Consider the following 25,054-nt stretch of genomic DNA (forward strand, 5'->3'; position numbering starts at 1 on the left):
CAATTTTCATGCCAGGACTGGATGGATCCAAGTGCAGTTGCCCCATGGGGTGAACCACTGAGCTGCAGGTGGCAGCTTCTCAGGGAAGTACCTTCAGGTCTTGGACTGATCCAGGCTGGGCTGTTGATCCTTCTGGATATGAAGAAGTATCAGGGACTTCCTGGTCCAGCCAAGCCTTGCTCAAGCAACACCATCTTCCTGAGATTTGCTTGGAACGAACTACATCAGTTTAACCAAGTCTGCTGAATTAGTTGACACATCTCTGAGCTACACGTGAAAGTATTTCCCATAATTGCCGGGGACGCAGAATGTGAATTGAGTTCCTTTTGGGATAGATTTTTCTAGTTCATATTCAAGTTCATTCTGTTAGATGTGTTTCTTACTTTTTAGACTCTTTTGGGCTTAAAGATAGTGATTGTTGGGAGAAATAGATTCTCTCTCTATATGTTGATGTGTTCTTAGTTTTCTTAAGTATATTTTATGCTTCAACACAGCAGCTTGTAACATTCTGAATGCTGGGGGGGGGGGGGAATGGCCGAGGATCATTGGGATGAATTTGGATTGAACTGTGAACTGAAGGTTCACCAAACTAGTTCATTGTGTGAAGGGATGGATGTGAACTGGTATTAGTTCCTTTTTGGACCTGTCAAGCTTGAACTATTTCCTTTTCAAAATGAACTTTCCATGCTTTCCTTCTCTAACTTTAGTTATTCTTTGCTTCTGACATCTTGCTTGCACGTCACTCATTCTAACATAGAAGTGCAAGCTTCTGATCTCTGCTTGGAGCTGTGTTGAAGGAGCAGAGGAGGAGTGTCTGAGCCCTAAACACATTGAGGTTCATTCTCATAATGCTTAACTTAGGAGAACATGTGGTATGTGGAAGCACCTTTTGCAGCAGCTATGACATGAAACACTGTGGAAGAAATAGCTTTTGATGCTCAAAAAGAGGGACAAAGGAAGAAGAGAGGACATAGATTTTTTTACAGAGCTTAAAAGGAGGCTGCAGGTATTAGGACAATAAAGGTAAAGGTAAAGGGACCCCTGACCATTAGGTCCAGTCGTGACCGACTCTGGGGTTGCACGCTCATCTCGCATTATTGGCCGAGGGAGCCGGCGTACAGCTTCCAGGTCATGTGGCCAGCATGACAAAGCCGCTTCTGGCGAACCAGAGCAGCACACGGAAACACCATTTACCTTCCCGCTGTAGCGGTACCTATTTATCTACTTGCACTTTGATGTGCTTTTGAACTGATAGGTTGGCAGGAACTGGGACCGAGCAACGGGAGCTTACCCCGTCACGGGGATTCAACCGCCGACCTTCTTATGGACAAGCCCTAGGCTCTGTGGTTTAACCCACAGCGCCACCCGCATCCCACATTAGGACATTACTGTATTGTAAAATTCCAGTTCTTTTAAGCTTTGTCATTGAGGAGGAAAACTTGTGTCTGGCCTGTACCGTTGCAGACTGCTGGTGAAGTTAGCATAATTAAATACTCTTCCATATCTATATATAAAGGTAAACTGGGCATGTGGGTTAGTCTCCACTTTTCTCCGAAACCGCTTGACTGATTGCGTTCAAATTTGGACACAACATCCTAAGTGAATATGCGAGTGACCGTATACAGGTTGCATAGATAGATGTGACACCTATGGCAGGTAAAGCAGGTAAAACCCACTGTTCCCGAACACAAAACTCAGACAGCTGGGGATGCTCGGAGCACAGGAGAGGTTGCAAAACAGTGCCCTCTAGCGACGGCTACACTGGTACTGCACCTAGGAAACCTTCTCTCTCCACATCATCTCGGCTCGGCTTTGCAGACTGGGCCGAGGGGCCGGGATAGGCCAGGGGTTGGAACAGGGTGGGGGCAGTCACAGGGATGAGCCACAGCAACGCGTGGCCGGGCCAGCTAGTTTAAAATAAACTGCACATAGAAAACCAGCATATCATGGAGAACCCTAGGCTAGAACTCTTCTGTCTGACATTTTTATTACAATACAGACAGAGTCCACTTTCCTGGGACTAAGCCCAATTGAACAAACTGGGATTCAATATTGCGTAAATGTGCACAGAACTGAGCTGCTAGCTTCCTATGTGAAGGGCCATTTTGTTTTGATATGTGACATCCCACCAGCAAATCTGAAGTGGGGGAGTGACATCAACTAATGTCTACATCTGGTGGTCTACAGGTGTTTGCTTTATCTCCCTTTCCCAATAGCTCTCGACAACGTTTGCATTTCCCTCCCTTTATTTGACATTTGCTGCGCTCATGCCAAAAATTAGTTGGAAACAAATGCCTCATCTTGCAGCCCAGCCAAAGCAATAGATAACTCTCTTACGAGCGCCATTTAGCTGGAAGCATTCTTAAATGAGAAATGCTCGGCGTGGATTGGGCGGGGCATGCTGATGCCAAAGGAGGTGGAGGAGAAGAGGGTGGAGGACGAAGAGGCGAAATCAGATGTGGGGCACACTTGGAGCATGGAGCATCAACAGGAAGTCTGGGGCAGGACCCTGGCGTGCTTCACATTCCTCCTCGCAGCAACTAAACTTGTAAAATGGCAGGTGGAATAATGAGGATAAATGAAGAAGGGCTCTTTCCTCTCTAACGCAGCTGGATTTCAGGCGGTGCTGGTTGACAGAGCAGGATTTTCCAGCAGGTAAGGAGAAGTCAGGATATGCAAACCTTGCTGAGTTTCAGATTTGTTGCAACTTGTAAATAGTTCCTGTAAGCTTCCCGGGCTATGAGAATCGCCCTGTTTCTTTCCCTTTGCCTGCTAGCTTTATTTGCCAAAAGTTTGGCATTGTATTCTATGCATTAAGAAGGTATTTATTCCTCTGTTAGCAAAGTCTGCAAGATGGTTGACTTGTTACCCCCTAAACTTTGTGTTTGTGTGTGTGTGTGTGTGTGTGTGTGTGTGTGTGGCTACAGCTGAAATATGGAAACATAGTTATGGAACTACAATATGTAACAGCATTAATCTGTCTTTTAAATGCAGTGGACAAACTGGCAACCATCCAGTGCCTCAAGCATCAGCCCAGCACAGGGATAGTTTGGTGTTTGTTTATATATATATATATATATATATATATATATATATATATATATATATATACTGGAAATTAGTTGATTTCTCTGACTATGACAATAACTTACTGTTCAGTGTTGAAGCATTGGAACTTGGACGCAATGAAATAAATATATTAACTGAAGTATTCTGCAATTGAACAAAGCTGTGCTCAATGCCCAGCAGTATCCTTGGTTGTGAAAATAAGGTCTGGGAGTGAATTGTTTGGTTCCTAAATGGTGTTCGTGATTGCATATACTGTACTGTATCTCTGTTTGCAAAAACAGTGTTGGACTATAGCTCCCACCATCCCTGACCACTGAGTATGTTGCTTAGCCCCACAACGTCTGGGCGCGTAGGGTTGAAAAGTAACATGTTGTGCTTCTGAACAACAGTGTGTTCACCTATCAGTGCAACTAAAGCAGAATAGGTTTACTAAACTTGGTCCCTTCCTTGTAAAGCTGCACTTGGAATAAATATCTTGCAGAACTGCACATCTTTTTTTAAAAAAATATAAAAAGTCTTAATAATTAGGCATCGTAATCGAGGCATAATAAATCTGTTGGCAAACTGAGCATGCAACCTCAAGTCTACTGAGCTGTAGAGCAGGCAGTGGCGCAGTCCAGAAGAGGTGGACAAGGACTGCAGGCATGATTCTGTACCTTGCCTCGTACCCTTGGCATGTAACCTAAAAATATCCACAATTTCACAGGCTCCTGAGCTCCCCCCCCCTTTTTGCACATATAATAGATCCTTAGATGCATTGACAATAGTCTCCAGGAAATAAATAAGCTTCTCTTTCTGAAGGCTGCAGTATTAAGTACACGAGTTAGGGTGCAAGGTTTAGTTGTCAGTAAAGACATATAGAACCAGGCTGTGTATCTCTTCTTTAGATATAATGAACGAGGCTGACCTCAAAACAATGCAAGCCCTGCCAAGGAACAGAGCAATTTTGGGAAGGGGGGGGGGGAAATGCAGCAAACAGCTGTTCTTGCCTTTGTCTGGTTGAATTGTTAAACTTACCGCAGTGAATTCCCAGGAACTCCTGGGTTTTAGCTACTTTTTACATACTTTTAAAGGTGGAGAAGTTTTTAAAGCAGGGAGGGAGTTCAATTTTGAGTTTTAAAACCCCAAACTTAACCTCCAACCTCCTCAGGTGCATGGGCTGCTCTCCAGATCTTATTGGGATTCCCAGTCTTGCCAGGCTCTTATCAGGATTCCTGATTACAGGGAGGGTTTCTTAATACATTCAGTCAAACATGCTTAAAATGTTTTTCAGACCTATTCAGTAACCACAGGAAGATCTGCAAAGCAAACCATATACCTGGAGCTGTTGCGTCCTGGGCTACCTTACACATTGCTGTCTTCCTCCCCAGTTTTACAGCTTACAGGTTCAAATGAATGCCAGAATGCAGCTTATGTTTTGTGTTAACTATGGTTAGCTTTAGTGCATGTGCAATGCTAAACTATGGATAAGGCAAATGAGGGAAGGGTGTGAGAATAGAAACAAGCTTGTGTTCCCAAGCTTGAAGGTTGGCTACAAATTTTGCAAACTGTGGTTTGAGGGAGCCAGCAAGATATCTACACTGGGTGACTGAGTTTCAGCTTTGATCTGGCCTAGGATGTCAGGTGGCTTTTGGATTCCTTAAGCTATACATAGAGGGAGGCGCTGTGGGTTAAACCACAGAGCCTAGGGCTTGCCAATCAGAAGGTCGGCGGTTCGAATCCCCGCGACGGGGTGAGCTCCCGTTGCTCGGTCCCTGCTCCTGCCAACCTAGCAGTTTGAAAGCACGTCAAAGTGCAAGTACATACAGTAAATAGGTACTGCTCTGGTGGGAAGGTAAACGGCGTTTCCGTGTGCTGCTCTGGTTCGCCAGAAGTGGCTTAGTCATGCTGGCCACATGTCCCGGAAGCTGTATGCCGGCTCCCTTGGCCAATAAAGCGAGATGAGCGCCACAACCCCAGAGTCATCCGCTACTGGACCTAATGGTCAGGGGTCCCTTTACCTTTACCTTTAAGCTATATGTGGGAATAGGGTTTTCATTGCAGAACGGTATCTCTCTCAAGTGCTTCTGATCACATTGGCATCCTTTGAATATTCTGTGTTGTCGAATGCTCAAAAGGGCTGGTTAAAGGTTTGGTTATATGGTGGAGCATAGGTCTGTGGGTTATAAGAATGGGAGAATTTGTAGGGAGAGTATCATCTAGTATACCTCCTGTCAAACCTCTGTGTCACAAGTGCTTTCCTTTTATTCCCTAGACTCTGATAGGGTGTTTTTCAGGGTCTCTTCTCTGAATAATTGGCTTCCAACAAAAGGCACAGTAGCTAGGTTTATTTTTGACTGGGAATCCACCTTCCAATGTCTTAACCACTAGGTATGGTCTGCCACCACCTGAGCAGCCATTGTGTACCCCAAAACTTTAATGGAATCTAGGGTGGTGCCTGGCACAAATGCAGAAGCCCTGGAAATCTTTTTAAAGGTCTGTCTGCTTCTAGGATGATCATCCTGTGGGTTGTTAAACGTGCCACCAGCCCAGATTATGGAAGCCCTTGCAAAAATTGTGCACACTGCTCTGAAGGAAATGACAATGGCCTCATGTGGTCTTCTTAATGCATAATCGATAACGCCTGTCAGCTGGGTCTTTAAATTAAGAATCTGCTTCTTGTAACCAATAAGGACAGTGGTTTATCCACGGGAGGGAATTTTAAGGATGCCATGAATTGTGTGTCCGAGGAATAGTATTGATGTCCTGGTAAAGGACATTTAATGGGTTAAACCACAGAGCCTAGGGCTTCCCGATCAGATCCCCATGACGGGGTGAGTTCCCATTGCTCAGTCCCTGCTCCTGCCAACCTAGCAGTTTGAAAGCATGAAGTGCAAGTAGATAAATACGGTAGGTACTGCTCTGGTGGGAAGGTAAATGGTGTTTCCGTGTGGTGCTCTGGTTCGCCAGAAGTGGCGTAGTCATGCTGGCCACATGACCCAGAAGCTGTACACCGGCTCCCTCGGCCAGTAAAGTGAGATGAGCGCCGCAACCCCAGAGTCGTCTGCGACTGGACCTAACGGTCAGGGGGACCCTTTACCTTTACAGGACATTTTTTATAAAAAGGAAGTAGGTACCAGCATCTTCAGCAAGGTGGAATGGGCCTCCCTTCCCTTCCCCACCATATGATTCAAATGACCATCAAATGCCACTGTGATCCAGAGCCCCACAGAGCTTTGATGTAATCAGGCCGTCCTATTCATTTATGTGCATGGGAGCACAGCCGCATACAGAACAGGACTACATGAATGGCTCTGCTGCCTCCATTGCAATGAATGGGACCAATCCTGGCTGGTGAAGAATGTGTCTGTGTTTAGCCTTGCAGGAAATCAGTGCCTGTATAAAGAGGCCGCCGTCTTAGCATACCTTTGAACGGCATGTTCTAAATATTCAGTAGGCAACACCTTGTCTGGTGCCATGGGTCTGAATCCCTAATCTCTGGGGAATCAGGCTCTGGCTCCCTGTTGTTTTATGCATCCTAGCTGGGAATGGCATCTGCTTTGGTGCACCATTTAATGCTCACCGTACATCCCTAGATAACTTCCTGGGTTTATTTTTGAATTACGTTTATTAGTTGCTGGTCCTCTGAGCATGGGAAACCTTTGACCCTCCGGATGTTGCTGAACTTCAACTCATATAAGTCCCAGCCAGCATGTCCAGTGGCTACGGATGATGGGAGTCGTAGTTCAGCAACATTCAGCCCAAAGGTTCCTCGCATCTGCTTAGTACACAAGAAAAATAAAGATGTTAAGAGGTCCAGGTGAGCAGAAACATCTTTGGCTGGTACCAAAGATGCTATTGTGGGTGCCAGGTAGGCTCTGAAGAGGGAAAGTGTTCAGGGGCATCTTGTGTCAGGAAGGGCTTCTTGGCCCTGCTGCTGCTGCTGCCGCCACTACTACCTACCTGCCTCTCTTGCTGCCACCTGCTCTGCCGCTTCTTTGTGACCTGTCACAAAGTTTTGGGAAGATTGCACTGATTTGAGGTGAGTTCTCACCCAAAACGGACATGATCTTGCTCAAAATCAGTGCCGCTGCTGGAAGCACTTCTCTGCCACTGGTGGAGGCAGGTGAGGCATCTGTGAGCATGCTGCCTAGGGGGTTTCTGCCACGTGAAGCAGCAGTCTCCCCCTGCCTAACGTCTGGGCCAGCTCTGGGAGCGTTCCACAGCTTGGGGTGGGGGGTGGGGGACACCACTGAAAAGGCTCCCTCTCCGACTGCCACTCCCCATACTTTGGATGGAGGGGGCACTTGTGGAAGGGCCTCCTCTTGGTTATCCTGGGACATGGATAGGCACATATGGGAAGAGGCATTCCTTTGGGTACTGTGGTCCCAAGCCATGTAGGGCTTTATAGGTCAACAGCAGCATTTTGACCTCAATGACTTCTTTGTTCTGAGCAATTAATTGAATTGGCTTGGGAGATCTCTTTGCTACCTTTCCAGATCCATCTATTAGCTCACCTGTCTAATGTACCTGTCCTATTTTCCCTGTTTGGCCCTGTGCCCTATTGCCCTGATTAGCTGGATCTGACCTGCTTCCTGGGCTTTAATTCCTATCCTGCATTGCTGACTAGGCTCTGTAGAGCAATACCTGATATTGCAAGGACCGGTCCTCTGCACGGCAACTTTTTTTCTCTCACTTGAGTCCAATCTGCACATGTGCTTTAGCAACAAAACAGAAATGTGGGAGATGGTCTCTTTCCTGCTTTTCACCCTGCCAACTTTACGTATTGATGAGAGAGACTACTGTCGTTTCGGCAGAAGCCGTTTGCGCCTTGTGGGGCTCAGACTTGCCGAACAAACAGATTCTAAGATCTGATTCAGATGGTTGGCCGTCTGGAATAGTGCATATACAATGGGGTGCATGCATGCTGTTACTGCACATATGATACGATATCTGGTTTGGGTCCATGTGCATACCACATACCAGTGTAAATTATGCTCTGCCAAGTTCCCACGATTCTTCTGTTTTTGAGGCAGAAGAATCATAGGAACTGTATGAAGACACATGTCGAAGTACACACATGTGGTCCAACGCATATGATCTAGTGCAGCAAAGAGCAAATATTATATTCGGATGCCTAGTTGGCAGAGAAATATGAACTTTGAAAGATGCTTCCAATGTAATTGATTATATGAAATGGAAAAACTCAGAGGATTTTCATGCTTCTTGCTACTTTCTTCTGTCACATCAAACACACGTGGCTATTTTAATCAGGAAGATGTTGAAGGGTGTGCATTACCACATTAGCGACTTGTGAAATCCCAGTCCTTTACTGCTGGTTATGAATAGCTAGGCTTTGTGGGAAGCCAAAATTAATCCTCAGCCATACTGGGTTATTTGTCATATCACTGTACTGGCTTGTGTGATGATACAGGCATTTCCTCTTTCTTTTTCTAGCCGAAGAATATATTGACTTGAGGCTCCTAAATTTTAGTGTTGGAGAGTGCTGGGTAGGTAGAACTCAAGGTAATAATATAATAACATAAAAACCATCCCATTTCATACACATTTCATAAGAATTATGAAATTTAAATCAAACGACGGACCATAAAACACGACCAATGGAAAGAAAAGCATTCAGTCAAATGCTGTTTTGGACAGGCATGTTTTAACTAATTGCCTAAAAGAGCATAGTGTCAGGGCCTCACAGAGCATTACACAGCATGGGAGCCACCACAGAAAAGGCCTTCCTCCGAGTAGTCACTTCTCAAGCAACTATGGAATCCAGAACAAGGCCTCAGATGTTGAGCAGAGCATGCATGGAGGAAAATACGATCTGGTAAAGAAAAGGGACACCAATAAACTTACATTATGCCAGGCTGTCTACTCTACAGGCCAAATTAGTCATGGGTAAAATGGAGGCAACTGCCCATCTCCCCAGTTCTTATTATTATATAGGTTTCAGTTTCTTCACTGCCAACCCAGTTTTGGGATTGAAAGCAGTGCTTTCAGGTTGAGGACAAAATATTTCCTGGGGGAAAATACTGTGCATTTGTGAATGTCCACTTTTTTCTTTTTTCAAAATGACTCACTGCTGTTGTATTCCCTACCCTTATCTTGCTGCTTCTGCTGTTTCAGTACCACCCCCCTTCTGTTTAGGGGTTTCCTCTCCAGCCAGTTGGGGATCTCATAATGCAGCGTTTCTCAACCGCTGTTCCGCGGTACACTAGTGTGCCGCCAGACGCTGGCTGGTGTGCCGGGACATGCCGCGGTGAGAAGGGTGATTTGCTGCCTTGTCACGTGCCGCCAGCCTTGGACAGCCCCCCCCCCCCAAAAAAAAGAGAGAGAAGAGGCCAGGCGCTGCAGGGCGCTCCAAGCGCTCGGCACTTTGGAGCGCTCCGCTCTGCAGCCGCCGGCCTTGGGCAGCCCCCCCCCAAAAGAAGAAGAAGAGGCCAGGCGCTGCAGGGCGCTCCGAGCGTTCAGTGCTTCGGAGCGCTCCGCTCTGCAGCCGCCGGCCTTGGGCAGCAAAAAAGAAAAGAAAAGAGGCCAGGCACTGCAGGGCGCTCCGAGCGCTCGCCGTTTCGGAGTGCTCCGCTCTGCAGCCGCCGGTTCCAGGCACCGAGGCGGCAGGCCTCGGGCAGCCCCCCCCCCAAAAAAGAGAGAGAAGAGGCCAGGTGCTGCAGGGCTCTCCGAGCGCTCGGCACTTTGGAGCGCTCCGCTCTGCAGCCGCCGGCCTTGGGCAGCCCCCCCCCAAAGAAGAAGAAGAGGCCAGGCGCTGCAGGGCGCTCCGAGCGTTCAGTGCTTCGGAGCGCTCCGCTCTGCAGCCGCCGGCCTTGGGCAGCAAAAAAGAAAAGAAAAGAGGCCAGGCGCTGCAGGGCGCTCCGAGCGCTCGCCGTTTCGGAGCGCTCCGCTCTGCAGCCGCCGGTTCCAGGCACCGAGGCGGCAGGCCTCGGGCAGCCCCCCCCCAAAAAAGAGAGAGAAGAGGCCAGGTGCTGCAGGGCTCTCCGAGCGCTCGGCACTTTGGAGCGCTCCGCTCTGCAGCCACCGGCCTTGGGCAGCCCCCCCCCAAAAAAAAGAAGAAGAAGAAGAGGGCAGGTGCTGCAGGGCGCTCCGAAGCGCTCCGCTCTGCAGCCGCCGGCCTTGGGCAGCAAAAAAGAAAAGAAAAGAGGCCAGGCACTGCAGGGCGCTCCGCGCGCTCCCTGCTGCTACAGCAGCAGCAACAGCAGCCGGTTCCAGGCCCCTCTGGCTGGCTGGGGCGCTCGGTGGTCTCGCTCTACAGGGCATGGAGGTATGTCTTATGGAGGTGGTGTGCCTCGTGATTTTTTTCACGGAACAAGTGTGCCGTGGCCCAAAAAAGGTTGAGAAACACTGACATAATGAATGTGATGGCATCACTGAGGGCCAACAAAACCTACTCTGGGCAAAGGAAAAAGCTGAATATTTGTCTGCTGAGGCTGACGAAGGTTTTCATGAAAATCTCTTTCCGTCCTTCCAATCTTAGCCCTTTCCTTTACCAAACGTCTCCTTGCAGCGAAAGAAATTAAAAACAGCAAGACATAACCACAAAATGCACTTCAGTATGCTTTAGTGCTCTCAAATCAATTCTAATGCACTTCAAACCCGAAATCACAAAATAAGGTCATTTTTACTGGTGCGCCGTGGCACAGAATAAAAGCTGTGTAGGGAAGACATTTCTTAGTTAGGCCTTGCCTTGCTTAGATTTTTTTATTATTCCTCTTTGCTTACCTCGCACCTTTAAGATCTCATTTGCACATGATGCAAGACCTATAAGCAGATTCCTATTTCCATGTAGGAATTTGCCAGAACCTCTCATCTTAAAGGAAGCATGCATCCTTGGGGATTAGCACACTATTTGCTTTGGCATGTTCTTCTGTGTGCAGCTCCCAGACACTCCTGCCTGAATAATTCAACCCCTTTCCCCATCTTACCTGTGAGTCAGATCACTCCCCTGCTGCCTTGTGCTTGGGATTTGGTTGTACAGCCCTTAAGCGAGAACTGTATAATTCAAACAGACAAAAAGTGCTGTGGTTTATGAGTGGCGTGAGCTATCATGGCAAGAGCTTACTTCATGAGAGCTGAATCTGATGAAAGAGGCTGAGGCTAATGTTGATCTCAAATGGCACAAAACCCCATGAGGCCTACTTCAAAATCACATAGGATCACTTCATACTTATGACTGTTAGGTTCAAAATATCCTTCGTTTGCTCATGCTCATGAGGTACGGTGGTTAGAAACTCCTCCCTCGTCTTCTTTAAATGCTCTGTAATAATCTTCCGCATACTTTGGAAAGTTGTTTGTCCGTTTGCTATGCATTTTTATACCTTTTAACCACAACCATGACACACCCTCCCGAGATTTCTCCTGTGAAAATAAGGACATTCTACCATACTTTCCGTATAGTTAAAGCTATGGTTTTCCCAATAGTGGTGTATGGAAGTGAGAGCTGGACCATAAAGAAGGCTGATCGCCGAAGAATTGATGCTTTTGAATTATGGTGCTGGAGGAGACTCTTGAGAGTCCCATGGACTGCAAGAAGATCAAACCTATCCATTCTGAAGGAAATCAGCCCTGAGTGCTCACTGGAAGGACAGATCGTGAAGCTGAGGCTCCAATACTTTGGCCACCTCATGAGAAGAGAAGACTCCCTGGAAAAGACCCTGATGTTGGGAAAGATTGAGGGCACAAGGAGAAGGGGACGACAGAGGACAAGATGGTTGGACAGTGTTCTTGAAGCCACCAACATGACTCTGACCAAACTACGGGAGGCAGTGGAAGACAGGAGTGCCTGGCATGCTCTGGTCCATGGGGTCACAGAGAGTCGAACACGACTAAACAACTAAACAACAACAACCATACCTTCCAACATTTCTCTGATGAAAACAGGGAAGTCCTGATGGTTCCTGAGATCAAGGAGCAGGTCTTCATCTATGTTTGGAGACAACCTGACACTACTTTGAATCAAGATGGCAAATGACGGCTTTCAAAACTGCATTGATTTAAACCTAATTTTTCGCGAGCGTTCTTGAGATAGAGTGCCAGACACAGTCTTTGTCTATGTTTGGATACAATCAGATTTCATTTTGGATCAAGTGAGTGGACTGAACCTTTCAAAACTGCACTCACCTCTAATTTCAAAACTGCTCTGGTTATTTTGTTTCTTAGAGTGCCCTAGCAGCGCCATGTAGGCAGCTATTAATTATTACTATTTTAATTTATTACCTGCCTTTCACCTTACCCTCAGGTCCTGACGCAGATTGCAACAAATTTTAACACATCATTAAAAACAGTTTAAAATAAATTACTATCACGAGAGTATGGTGTGTCCTAAAAATATGCATCTCATTTGTCAAAGGCAAGGGTTAAGAGGTGCACCTTCAGCAGCTGATGGAAACTGTGGGACTGCCAGAGAGAATGTCCTCTCCTAGGCCACTGCCACCCTGAGCTTCTGAGGGTGGTAGAACTACCAAGATGGCCCCATCTGCTGATCTTAACACCTGAGAGGGTCTGTAGGGAAGAAAGAGGTCTTTCAGATATTTGAGGCCAAAGTTCGTTAGGGCAGGGGGTTTCCACACTGGTCTGCAATCACAATTCCACTCCCCTACCCAAGCCAAGAATGGGGAGCCTGTGGAGTTCGAGAAGTTATCAGACCACATTTCCCATCATCCCTGACAATTGGCCATGCTGACTGGGGATGATGGGAAATGGAGTCCAGCAACATCTGAAAAGCCACAGTTTTCTCATCACTGCCTAAGTTTTTTTTTTCATTTCAGCAGTATAATTTAGGGTGGGGAAGGAGTCGTTTTTGTTGAACAATTAGCCATCAGGAATCCTTGTTGGTCTACTGCAAAGCATATCCAGATATGCCTTCTGCCATCCCCTGAGTAAGAGGGATCAGAACAGAAGAAGGCAGGCATTCAGACCTGATTTTGGGGTGGGTGGGGAGAACCTGCTGGATCTGACCAGGAAACCCACCTAGTTTTGTATTCTGCTTCCATCAGGGACCAAGGAAATGGCCCTAAGAATTCCGTAAGCAGAACATGGAGGAAAAAATTGCATACAAAAATTATGTGTATCAGGAGAAATTTACCGATGAATCTACACGAGGACTTTTTTTTAAAAAATGAGGAGAACTGAATTTAACATTGGGAAAAATAAAAACTGTGAGAAGCAAAATTGACAGATTCTCCCATTGTTCCTCGCAGGCCCACCTTGGCCTCGAACAGATCATCTTTGGTGTAGCAGTCGTATGATAAGAAGTCTCTTCAGATGAGGCAGGAGTTGCAAGTGTAGTGAAAGGACTTTGAGGCTACCACATCCTTGCCACTTTAAAAATGCAAGCGAGTTTTAATTTTTAACAATGCACAAGGGCCCTTCTGTGCTGCTGTTGCAGAGACCTAGATTGTGCTGGTGTCAAGGCCTTGCAGGCTGGACTAGAGCTGTGTGTCAGCGTGTTTTGTCAAGATTATAGATGTCATAACCCAGGGCTTTTAAGCTTAAGAACTCTGACTAATTAGTGACCTCTATCTGACCACTTTAGGTAGCTGATGAAACACACAGGCAGATGAAGCCCATGTTTTAGAAAAGCCAGCAGTCTGAAGCAGCCGCTGCTGCCTGGGAATGTGGGCTGTTGTTACTAGGACAAACATTTGATTTGAAGAGATGTGACAATCATAGCCCAGTTCGCAATAAAAATAAAAATAAAATATTTCCCGTGTATTTCATTGTGCCTGTATATTTTTAGTCCCTCGGGTGTACTTACTGGTTATCGCAATGTGGTCTTCTGAGCAGAACTGTCATTGTCACTTAGGGCAATGTAACCATATTGGAACTGTTGCGGTGCATCTGCTCAGTGAGCCAATAAAATAAGGTAAGTCATGGGTGGCCAGCCTATGGAAAGGGTCCCACAAAGGTCTGTGACACACCTTGCTAGGGACAAGCAGGTTTATGCCTTGGATGGGGGCGGGTCTGCATGCCTTGTTTGCCCCTCCCATCTTTGGCTTTTTCCTGGCTCTGTAGGCTAGAGGTAAACCCCACAAAGGTGTTTAAGGCGCCATAGATAGATTATGCTACACACCTGAGTGGCACTGAGTGAGGCTAGGTGTTAAAATGAAAGTATAGTGGTACCTTGGTTTTTGAACATAATCCATTCTGGAAGACCGTTCGAGTTCCAAAATGTTTGAAAACTGAGACGCAAAGGGCAGTCTGCGAATTTAATAGAGAAAATTGAGAAAAATAATATATACACTCAGCAGAAGCCGTTCGACTTCCGAGGCACATTCAGAAACAGAAGCATTTACTTCCAGGTTTACGGCAGTCAAGTTCCGAAACGTTCATCAATGGAGATGTTCGAAAACCGAGGTACCACTGTAGCATAGAAAGGCCCCAATAGTCTACTGTAACTTAGGCATGCACACTCTCCAGCACGTTGAGGTGTTAACATACTGGATTATTCTGTTTGGAGCTTTGTTCCACCCCATATCAAGGCATGGCTGACTCGGCAAGTCAGAAAAGGAGGTAGTTCATTCATTGGCTTTTGTCTTCTGTGAAGCTTCGTTGATGCCAGCATGTGATTAAAGTAGCCAACAACTGATTCATTCTCAATTCATATGAACGCAACAGCTTTGGGAGTTTTTTAAAAATAAAATCCAACAGCTTCCAACCCACAGAAACATTGTTTACAAAACTAGTTAAGAGGAAATGGAAGAAAACCCAGGCTTGAATTGCTCTGTGGGACTAGTGATGGGATAAGGAGCCTGACCAAATCCAAACATAAATTAAAGGGACAGAAAGTGTTTCAGTGGGTTGTTTGATGTTGCCGTAGTGGAAATAAGATGATGGTTTGTTCTTAAGAGCAAATGCCCATTTCATAAAAGCCGCTCTCACTTTGGTCTGGCAGACTTAATTAAGAAAACACTTGATTGATTAGGGCCATGATAGGCAAAGCCCAGGGTATGTAAATATTTGCACAAGGAGAAATTGCCATAGAAATCAGAAAATCGTGGCTGCAATGAAACACAATCCACTTAATACTTGGTGGAATGATTAGTATTCTTCCACTGTTGCAAATTGAGTAGATTTGTGCGTATAATAAGGGAGAAGAATAAAAATTTTGGAGGAAAGTATACTTCACCAACAGAAGACATTGCTATTAGGAGCACTTGTAAATCTATCCTAATATTTGTAGGTGCAAAAATATATATATAAAGAGAAAAAATAATTCCCTAGATGCCAAAATCCTGGTTTGGGGCAATCACTCTTTGGTGAGAGAAGCCCAGCAGATATTTAAAATCACAAAATATGCAGTAAAATAAAGGGTGGAAATACAGGCTCTGATACACTTTCAAATTATGCCTCCCCCAAGTGAGTTCCAAAATGACCCCTTAAAAAGTTTCCCTCTTCACCAAGCATAGGAAAAGGACCACACTTTTGGTAAGTTAAAAAGTGATTTACTTACAAACTCTCCAAAGGTCAGGTTCATGTGCTTTAGAAAGTAGCTTAGTCACAAAGTGGTGACAGTTCCTAAATTATTGGTATAGGAACTCAAGAATGGCTTGTGAGAGCCATGTGGCTGGAAGGAGCAGCTCAGAGCTGCTCACACACACACCAAAGCTCACATATAAACTAGAGAAGAATAAAGTCTAGATTACCTAGTTTCTCCCAAGGTGAGGAGAACTGGACATAGCTAAGCTTGGCAGGACAGCTTACTCTGTGGTATTAACCCCTGCATGCATAATCTAAACTTCAGCATGTTCCTTATATGAGGCTGGTTAGCCTGCAATATCCTTGATTTTTCAGTCTGCTGATTACCCACTTCTTTGCAGTATGGTGTTGCTGCAAAACCCTATAGCTGTGTATTATCATAGAGTTTCTAGTTGCCTCTAGAAAGTTTATGATATTATCAAGACCTTCCTATTATCGTCTGTCTCCAGCATCTGGTATCCAGTGATATCTTCCTTTTGGACGTGGGATTCTATTTAGTTTTTGTAGCTACAAACCATTGATACACTATGAAGCTGTCCTCCCCAAGGTTGTAGCAAGGCTACCTTCTTCATCCGTTACACGTGAACTGTATTATTATCCTTGAAGTGGGACATCCAGGACTATCCCGCAAGGGCAGCGAGTGGCAGCAGCATGCTTTGAGCTGATTGCATGGTTATGACCTTGGGAGTGATTTGCGAGACACCCAGCTTTCCTTAACAAAGGCTGATTGGGGTCTCTATTTTGGAAATGCAACATTAAGGTCCTCCTTTGTAGATGTTGGGAGACATCTAGCCTGCATGGCTAAGCAGGAGCAGTGTTTGTCTGCTGCTCTGTACTATGACTCATTCATTAAAAGTAATTATTGCAGAGTCTAAAGTATTAGCTGCTGATTTGTCTTTTGGAGCGTGCGTGCATTATCTGTGGAAACAGGTGCCGCCTGCTTTGCCGAGTCCTTGCAAACCCTACGAAACAGAAATGGACAGATTGAATTAATTGCCGAAATGTTGTTATAAGTAAACATCCTTCGGCTCCAATTTGGAAATCCAAAAGGGGTTCCAGCAAAGCAGGCATGTTGATTTACAGCCAGCGACAAGCATCAATTAGCACTCAGCCTGTGTGGCAGAAACGAGATAGTGTGATGCTTAACAGAAGGATGCTCCTCTGTTTGTTGGTTGTTTTCCCCTTCCATTGCTTTTGTCCTTTGGCAACAGTTAGAAGCGATAAGAAGGGCACCTTCTCTACGTCTCCTTTGCACCCCAGCACAAATTTAAACCTGTGCAAACAATTGCAGGGGTGGCTATATTTAGTTATTGCTCCGGCACTTTTCAGTCTACAGCATTTTTTATCTCGGGGGGGCCTTTTCAGGGCAGAATTAGATGTTTGGGGATTTATGCAGACTGCTGCCAACTGTGTTGTAGTAGCCAGGATGATCAAAGCACACACTCCAGCTTGCCCACTAAACAACGACCCCAATGCTTGAGGTAACCTCACAACCTGTGGCAGGCACTTTTTTTTAGTCATCCTGTGGTGACCTTGACCGCTGCTAGCATGTGCTGAGGCTGCCGACCAACCGGCACTGCAATCCACATTTGCTGTATGTCACTGAAAACCCCGGTTGCCAAAAGGGTTTGTGGGACTGGGCCCTGGGCAGGTACATAAAAGGCTTCAGGCATAGACCCAGATTTTGCATTTGATTTGCATATGTGAACACATGCATATCTAATGCAAATTTAGGTCAACTTTCAGAGAAGAAAGCAAAACAAAACAAAAATTCTGGCTCGTGCGGTCAGGTTATGTGGTACTAAGAGGATTTAGTGGGGCTGGTACTTTTCTTCTGGTCAAATTAAGTTGTTGGGTGCCTTAGCTCTGTGGGGTCATGGCAAGATTTTTTTTGAGGCCAATACATTTGTGTGTCTCTGGTCAAATTAAGGTGGAGGTCGGTTTGCGTCTTGCATGCAATTCACTTTGCCCAGCTGCCCTGTAGGCAAAGCCTTTTTTAATAGTGTTAAATATGTATGTAGAAGGGGCAGGAGATCTAGGGATCAGGGCTTCTACTTTCCCCAGAACAGCAATGCACCTGATCCTAGAAGCAGCTTGACTCATCACTTGAAAACATAAGGAGATGATAATAATAATAATAATAATAATAATAATAATAATAGAAGAGTTTAGATTTGATATTCCGCTTTATCACTACCCGAAGGAGTCTCAAAGCGGCTAACATTCTCCTTTCCCGTCCTCCCCCACAACAAAAACTCTGTGAGGTGAGTGGGGCTGAGAGACTTCAGAGAAGTGTGACTAGCCCAAGGTCACCCAGCAGCTGCATGTGGAGGAGCGGAGACGCGAACCCAGTTCCCCAGATTACAAGTCTACCACTTTTAACCACTACACCACATCAGAAGAGCCTTGCTGGATCAACCCAGAGGCCTATCTAGTCTAGCATCCTGTTCTCACAGTGGTCAGCCCACGGGAAGCCCACAAGCAGGGCCTGAACACAACAGCCCTCTCTCCTTCTGTGGTCTCCAGCAACTGGCATACCGCCTCCGACAGTGGCTACTAGTTTTAAGCTTGGAGGAGTCGCTTGCGAAATATCAGGTTGTGTGTTCATTGCGGTCAATATAACATGATGGAACAAGCCTGTGTCTTTTGTTCTCCACTACTCTTCTCTAAATGCGAAAAGAAATTGGATGTTGAGAGTAAAAACACGGTGGGTAATGGGAACTCACTTTGCAGCCACAGGCAGGTTCCAGAGGAGCAGCTGTTTTAGCCGATTGTGGCAAGAACAACAAGGAGTTCTGTGGCACCTTTGAGGCTTAACAGTTTTATTGTAGCCTAAGCTTTCACGGATTAGAACCCACTTCCTTGTGTACCTGATGAAATGTACTCTGACTATTTAATGAAAGATCATGGCGCAATATGGTTCCTAGTCTTGGAGGTGCCATGAAATCCTTTAAGCTATGGGACTGTTGCAGATTTCAGGGATGTGGCGTAACCTCTTTGCCGTGAGAAATCGGAAGAAACAATGGGAAGGAGAAATGTTAGCAGATTTGTCACCCGCAAGACACCTTTTGGAGACAGACATGGGATTCTCCTTCTCTCACCCATCTGCCAGAAAAGATACTGCCCATGCTTGCTGTAGTTATGTTCTGCCACATAACACCGAACCCCAGCCTTGCAGAACACCATGCTGTTATCCTGTGTCCCTATTGCTGCATACTCTCTAACAAGGATGGGGAACCTGGGACCCCCCCCATATGTTGTTGGACTACAGCTCCCATCATCTCTGATCATGGGCTGTGCTGGCATGGGAGTTGTAGCCCAGAAATATCTAAAGAGCCAAAGTTTCTCATTACATGTTCTGTACCAATGCTGTGAGGCTATGTAAAGTAATCCCTTAATGGTGGTTCTTTTTTAAAAGTGAAAGGATGTACGGCTTTGGCATCCCTACCTTGTACACAGCTTCATTCGGTTGGTTCACAGTTACAGTTATTTGGTGGTGTACGATAAATCAATTCAGGGCCTGCCCAATTCATTTTGCTGCCTGAGGCAGAGGTCATCCCCTCTCATTCATGTCCTGAAGCTAACCTAACTGGCAGTTGACTCCTACTTTGACCCAGCCCTTCACTTAAGGAGCGGGGGCTGGTTTAGAGGGGGGCACAAAACAGGTCACGTCGCTCACATGGTTCTATCCTCCAACATTTTACGGCCACTTTAGGCATCCGCCTCACTCTGCCTAATGCTCGGGCTGGCCCTGCATCTGGAAAGGCATGCACAAATGTGATTGAAACAGGGCAAGAGAGAGGGAAGAGAAATACTGTATGCTCCTGTGCCTTCTCTAAATTGCAGACTGGATGAGACCCTCAATTGAAAGCACTGTGGAAGAAGGCACACTTCTTCCCCAATTCTTTTCTTTTATAAGCGAGTTGGGGGTCACTTAGATTGGGGAGAGGGCAAGGGAAGAAAGGGGTTGACCGTCCTTGCCCAAAGTGCCACTTCCCTGATCTGACAGCTGCACAGGGCTGCTAATTATTACATTTTAATTAGTCTCCCAGGCCCCATCTAGTTGGCCCCTTGCTACAGCTAACTTTCAGCAGCTTTTACAATTTCTCTCTCTGAGAAGATGTAGAGACATGGGAATTGGAATTACCTGAGGGTCTAGGATTCTTCAATTCTCGGTGAAGTCTCGGAACCGCCTTTCCCATAGCTTGATGCGGGCGGGGGTGTTTCAAATCAAAAACTGATTTGGGGTTTGCAGAGTAGATCGGTGTCTGCTGTGGAGATGCAGTTGTTTTAACTGAAGAGATGTGGAGTACAGGTTGCAGGTTTATGATACCTTTTTCTTGTTTCCAGGCTTATGGCAACTGAAAGAGGAGGCAAAAATTTATTACATTAAATGACTAATTAAACCACTTAGCTGCCTGACAACTAAAATTACTACAGTATTTGAAGCCGCCCTGGAAGCCTTCAATTAAATGAGTGCAGCTGAGAGATGTGCAACAGTGGCAGCCTGGACTGTGCAGTGATTTTTTAAAGGGGAGGGTTGGCTGAGTCGAACTGATTGATGTTCGCGTTGTGGCACAATGCCCCCAAACGGGAGCTTAATATAACTTTTTTGCCTTCTGAATATGTCCCAGTTTGTCTGATGAGATCTTCCTTTCAGGGCTTGATCTTCGGAGGCCCTGTGTTAACTGTAGTGCCATGGGTGGGAGACAGATGTCCTCATTAATAAACCAAACTGTGTGCTACCCTCACAATGGACGCCTTAGCTAAGAGTTGAGTTGAAGATGCCAAGGAGTACGACTGATCAAGGAGACGAGGGTCTTCCTTACCAAGGCTGACACACTCTGCTGAAAAATAACTCCTTGATAGGGTGGGCCTGTGTCTGATTTTATGGAGGGGAGTCCTCTGTTTGAAGGAGACTTTGAATGACTCTCTGTTCTGAATGCAGGTTAAAGTTACAGAACCATAAGTAGGGAGAGGTGAGTTATATTGTATTTCTATTTAAAGTATAGCAATTATTTGTTAGTTTCTACGTATGCATATAAATGTTACGCACATCTGTTCCCACTTTTGTCGCCTCCCCCTTTGATGATGCAAGAGGAATTGATCCGCATTCTGTCTTCTTCATGCTGATTTGGGGAGTTCCCAAAATGTTTTATTTCTTTACTTCTGCAAACTGGGGGATTCCGCTGAGCCTGCTGATTCCTCCCTCTTGTGCATGGGGGGGGGGGGTGCCATTCTGGCTGCATAAACAACAACATTCGTAGAGGAGCATCATTAATAAAGGGAATGGTACAAATAGCCTGATGTACCATAACAGAAACCTCCCTTTCTGATTGTGCATGTCAGTGCGTTTATTTCAATCCTGCATAGCCTATAAGATTGCACTAAGGCAGAGGCGCCTTCTTCTTAAGAGGATTGAGGGGGCCTGTGTTGATGCTGCATGATGTCATACGATGCCTTGACATCACGCACATGACACCATACGGCACTCTGAAATTGCGCAACGCCGCAAGGAGCTGGGGCGGAGCCGAATGCCCCCTGAATATTGAGGGGGCTCAGCTGCCTGGTGTACTAAGGGATCCAGGCGTGGAGTGGAGGAGAGGCAGTGATAGCCTAGCATTGTGCTGTACAATAATTGCTTTGTGAAGCACGTTCTAGCCCAATGTGTCACTGAAGTTTTGATGGGACCTATTACATGGGATTGAAACACAAGCCCTATGTCACAAGCGGTGTGAAGGGACACTGGAGAATTAATTACATGCCTGCCGTTTTATTTTTACAGTTCTTTGGGGCAGAATTACTTGGGTCTGCCTCCACCCTTTGCAAAACATCCACAGGGGAAGGATGGGTGTCATCGAACACCCAGTAATTTTTTTCTTGTTTGACCACCCTACTTTTGACGAAAGTACATGTAGATTCTATCAGCCAAGGGGTGGTGCTGGATGCATATAAGGACAGCTTCCAAGGGGATGGGCAGTGCTGTTTTTGGAACTGAGCTCAGGGCCCTGCTCTCCCTCCCTGCAGGATACTTCAGTAAATGCAGAGTTTGAATATCATGTTTGATCTGTGTTTCCAGTCAGCGCCATACATGGCTGTCTAAGACTCCATGCTATTCCGAGCCAGTTGCTTCATGTTGCACCATGAATTGGATGGCTTGCATAGCTCTCCTAGGATACCACAATACAGAAATGCTCTGGGTAGCAGAGCCTCAAATATGGTCATGTTGCCTCCATAAAGCCCAGCCAGAGGGTGCTGGATGTGAACTCTGTATTTGTTGCATCTGATGTGGTTTGGAGCTGTGTGTGGGTGGAAGAAGCAGAAGAAGCAGCAGCAGAATACCACTCAGGCGAATTATCCTGCCTTACCTGAAATATGACAGATCCAACGTGCTTACTAATAGTGGGATGAAGGATGAGCTCAGAGTATGACTCTCCTTGCAGTCACAGGGCACCATCTGTATGCTTTGTTCAAGCTCAAGGGCCATTACTGATGATGTCATGGTGAGGAGGTGATCTGGGCTGTTCACAGTCGCCTTAAGGGAGAGGTAGGTGAAAGGTTTGACCAAACTGCGGGAGGCAGTGCAAGACAGGAGTGCCTGGCGTGCTATGGTCCATGGGGTCACGAAGAGTCGGACACGACTAAACGACTAAACAACAACAAGGTGAAAGGTAGACCGGTAGAACTCTGGGTGATCACAGATCACCAAGGATTTCTGACTCCCAGTTGTTTGACAAGACCAATGAGTCTCCCCTGCGAATTAAACTGAAAAAATATGGGGGCGGGGAGAACAGAAACCAGAAATGGATCTTTGTGTGAAAGGACTAGCAGACACAAGTGCATTCGGGCAAGCAGGGGAACTGCCCCTCCAACCTATAGTCGGCACACACATATGAGACTATCTTCCTGCTTACTTACATCCAATCCAGGGCTTGGCATGGCCTATCTTGGGGCTGGGGTGGAAGATATAAATCCATCTATAAGGTATGATGCTACATGGACAGGTTTAGTCCCAGAGTAGTTCCAAATTAGAGGTCAAGGGAGTAGGATGGATTCATCTCTGCCTCTTGCCCTCCCTCCTCTCCAGCCTCTGCTTCTGTCTCTGCTTCCATAGCTGCCAAGTTATCCCTTTTTTAAGGGATTTTCCCTTATGCTGAATAGGCTTCCTCGCGAGAAAAGGGAAAACTTGGCAGCTATGTGCTTCTAGACTTCTCTCTGCCACAGACTCTCCCAGCTCACTAAGTCTTGTTACCTCTTCAGCGTCCAACACTTCCTCTCCCCAGTCTTCCCCCTCTTTTTTGCCCCACCACCAATCCCTGGGCTCTGAGCCTTCTTCCCCTGGGGGTTCCCCAGCTGGTTTCCCCCCCCCCTCCACCATTCCTCTACACCCAACCCGTCCTTGACATTGAGCATGCTAAGCCCTCATTGGATGGTTTGGGGTTTCCCCTCTTTGGGGTTGGGGCTGAAGGCTACATGTGCTCAATCCCATCCCAGCTACATTCAGAGAACCACCTGGGTACTGTCGAAATACTGTACTAATGAGACCAACTGCAGAAATGTTAGAGAATCTGTGGTATCATGATTTAGCATAGTGACTCAGAAGTACTAAGAACTGGTTGGTTAAGTGGAATCAGTTACCAGCTTCTTAATGTCAAGGATTTTAATTGAATCCACACTTACCTAACTGAGTCCACTCATCGCCAACTGAAGTGAATATTCCAGTTCTACAGCAGTGATTGCAGTTTCTGTTTTCAATATCTCAGCTCAACTGAAATCTGGTTAGCAATAATATTTCTTTTCTCCCCCCCCCCAAAAAAAAACAAAAAAAAAACCCCGCCTTGAAATATGAAAGCAGCACTGAAAAATAAATAGCTTTCCATGAGAGCCCGGGGCTTCCAAGTTAATAATGAGAGGAACATATACAGAGTGAACCGCGTAGCAAATTCCCGTCTAACCCCAACTGAAATCCTTATGGTATTTGGATTTTAAACACTGAAAAATAAAACACAAAACCCTCTGAATACTCTGAGGCCAGATTCATTGAAAGCTTGGCTGGTTCCAAGCACTTTACAAGCTGCCAAAAGTAGGGTTTGGGGTCCTGTTTGGCTTCCTGGCTGCCAGAACGGAACAGAGACTTTATTGAATCCAGCCGCTGTTTGCATGACGCTGCGGCATCCAGTCTCAGCCGCTGCACTGAGAGTTGGGTGCGTGGAACTCCCATCTCTTGCCCCGACCAGGCGGGAAAATCAATGGGATGAGAAGGGGCACCTGAAAGCAGTGTGGAGAAGCATCCTTCTCCTGGAAGATAATAGCCACAATGTGGTTCCACCTGTACCGCTGGAGGCTAGATGTCTCAGAATGCTGGTTGCTGGGGATTTCAGGTGAGCAGAGTGCTGTTGCTCTCAGGGTGGTTGCACAAGACTGGGTCTTTTCTGCAGTGGCTCCCCGCTTGTGGAATGCTCTCCCCAGGGAGTCATGCCTGGCACCTTCATTGCATATCTTTTGGTGCCAGGCAAAATCATTCCTCTTCTCCCAGGCTTTTGGCTAATTAAACAATCTATGGTCTATTTAATTGTTTGGGGGGCAATGTTTTTGTTTGTAGTTGTCATGTGTTTTTTTTATTCTAAACTGCCCTGTGTATAGAAATGAGAGGGGGGGGGGAGAGGGAGAGGGAGATGATAGATACATTTTATATACGGCTTGATTTGTAAGAAAAACAAACAAACGTCATTTTAGTGGAGGAGCCATAGTTCTGGGCTGGAATGCCTGCTTAGGGTGTAATGTGTAAAGTTACAAGTTTCAATTCCTCGAGTGGGAACAATCAATCCCTCTTCCCAGGGAACTCTGGGAACTGAAGTTCCGTCAGGGTAATAGGAGGTCTCCTAACAACTTTCAGCACTACAATTCCCAGGATTCTTTGGGTGAAGTCGTAACTTTTTAAAGTGGTATGGTACTGCTTTAAACATATAGTGCGGATGGGGCCTATAACACAGCTTTGCATGTTTGTATTGCTTTAGCACTGCGACTAACAGGGGTGGGAAACTCTTGCCCCCCCCCCAGATTGTTGGACTACAACTCCTATCAGCCTTGACCATGCTTGCTGAGACTGATGGGAGTTGTACGTAGTACAGCAGCACCTGGAGGGCCAAAGGTTTCCCATGCCTGGTGTTTAGGCTCTTCACAAGGGCCATACCACCCATTCTCTTTCAACACCTTGGCTTCCTCCTGCCTGTTAAGATCTGCTGGGATTTTCTTTGCCTGAAATGATACAGCTTCGGTCCTACTTAATGCTGTTCAGGGGTTCTCATTTGTTCCATGGTGTCAACATGTTTAAATCTTTCATAGAAATTGATTGCATGCAGGAGCACGTCTCTGATGTTATTCACAGAACTCTTAAAACCTGGATTACCATGGGCTGAGCAAATGGAATGTGCAGATTGGGGAGTCTACAGGTAGCCAGAGAATTCAACATTTTACACAAGCCTCAGGTTCTCTGAGCAGATAA

General features: G+C 46.1%; 1 protein-coding gene across 8 annotated transcripts in view; it reads left to right on the forward strand.

The window, feature by feature from the left end:
* PDZD2 (PDZ domain containing 2) overlaps positions 1–25,054 on the forward strand; it is a 257,816-nt gene that overhangs the window by 135,605 nt on the left and 97,157 nt on the right. The window contains exon 1 of one of the 8 annotated variants that reach the window (XM_060280337.1): positions 2,011–2,655. The exons of 6 other annotated variants lie outside the window; for them this stretch is intronic. In XM_060280337.1, the coding sequence (XP_060136320.1) occupies positions 2,579–2,655 (77 nt within the window). In that variant the 5' untranslated portion in view covers positions 2,011–2,578. Of the gene's footprint in view, positions 1–2,010; positions 2,656–17,989; positions 20,529–25,054 lie in introns of those variants that run through there. One more of the 8 variants, XM_060280340.1, reaches the window with a different exon arrangement.

Source organism: Zootoca vivipara, chromosome 11, assembly GCF_963506605.1.
Source record: "Zootoca vivipara chromosome 11, rZooViv1.1, whole genome shotgun sequence".
Classification (NCBI taxonomy): domain Eukaryota; kingdom Metazoa; phylum Chordata; class Lepidosauria; order Squamata; family Lacertidae; genus Zootoca; species Zootoca vivipara.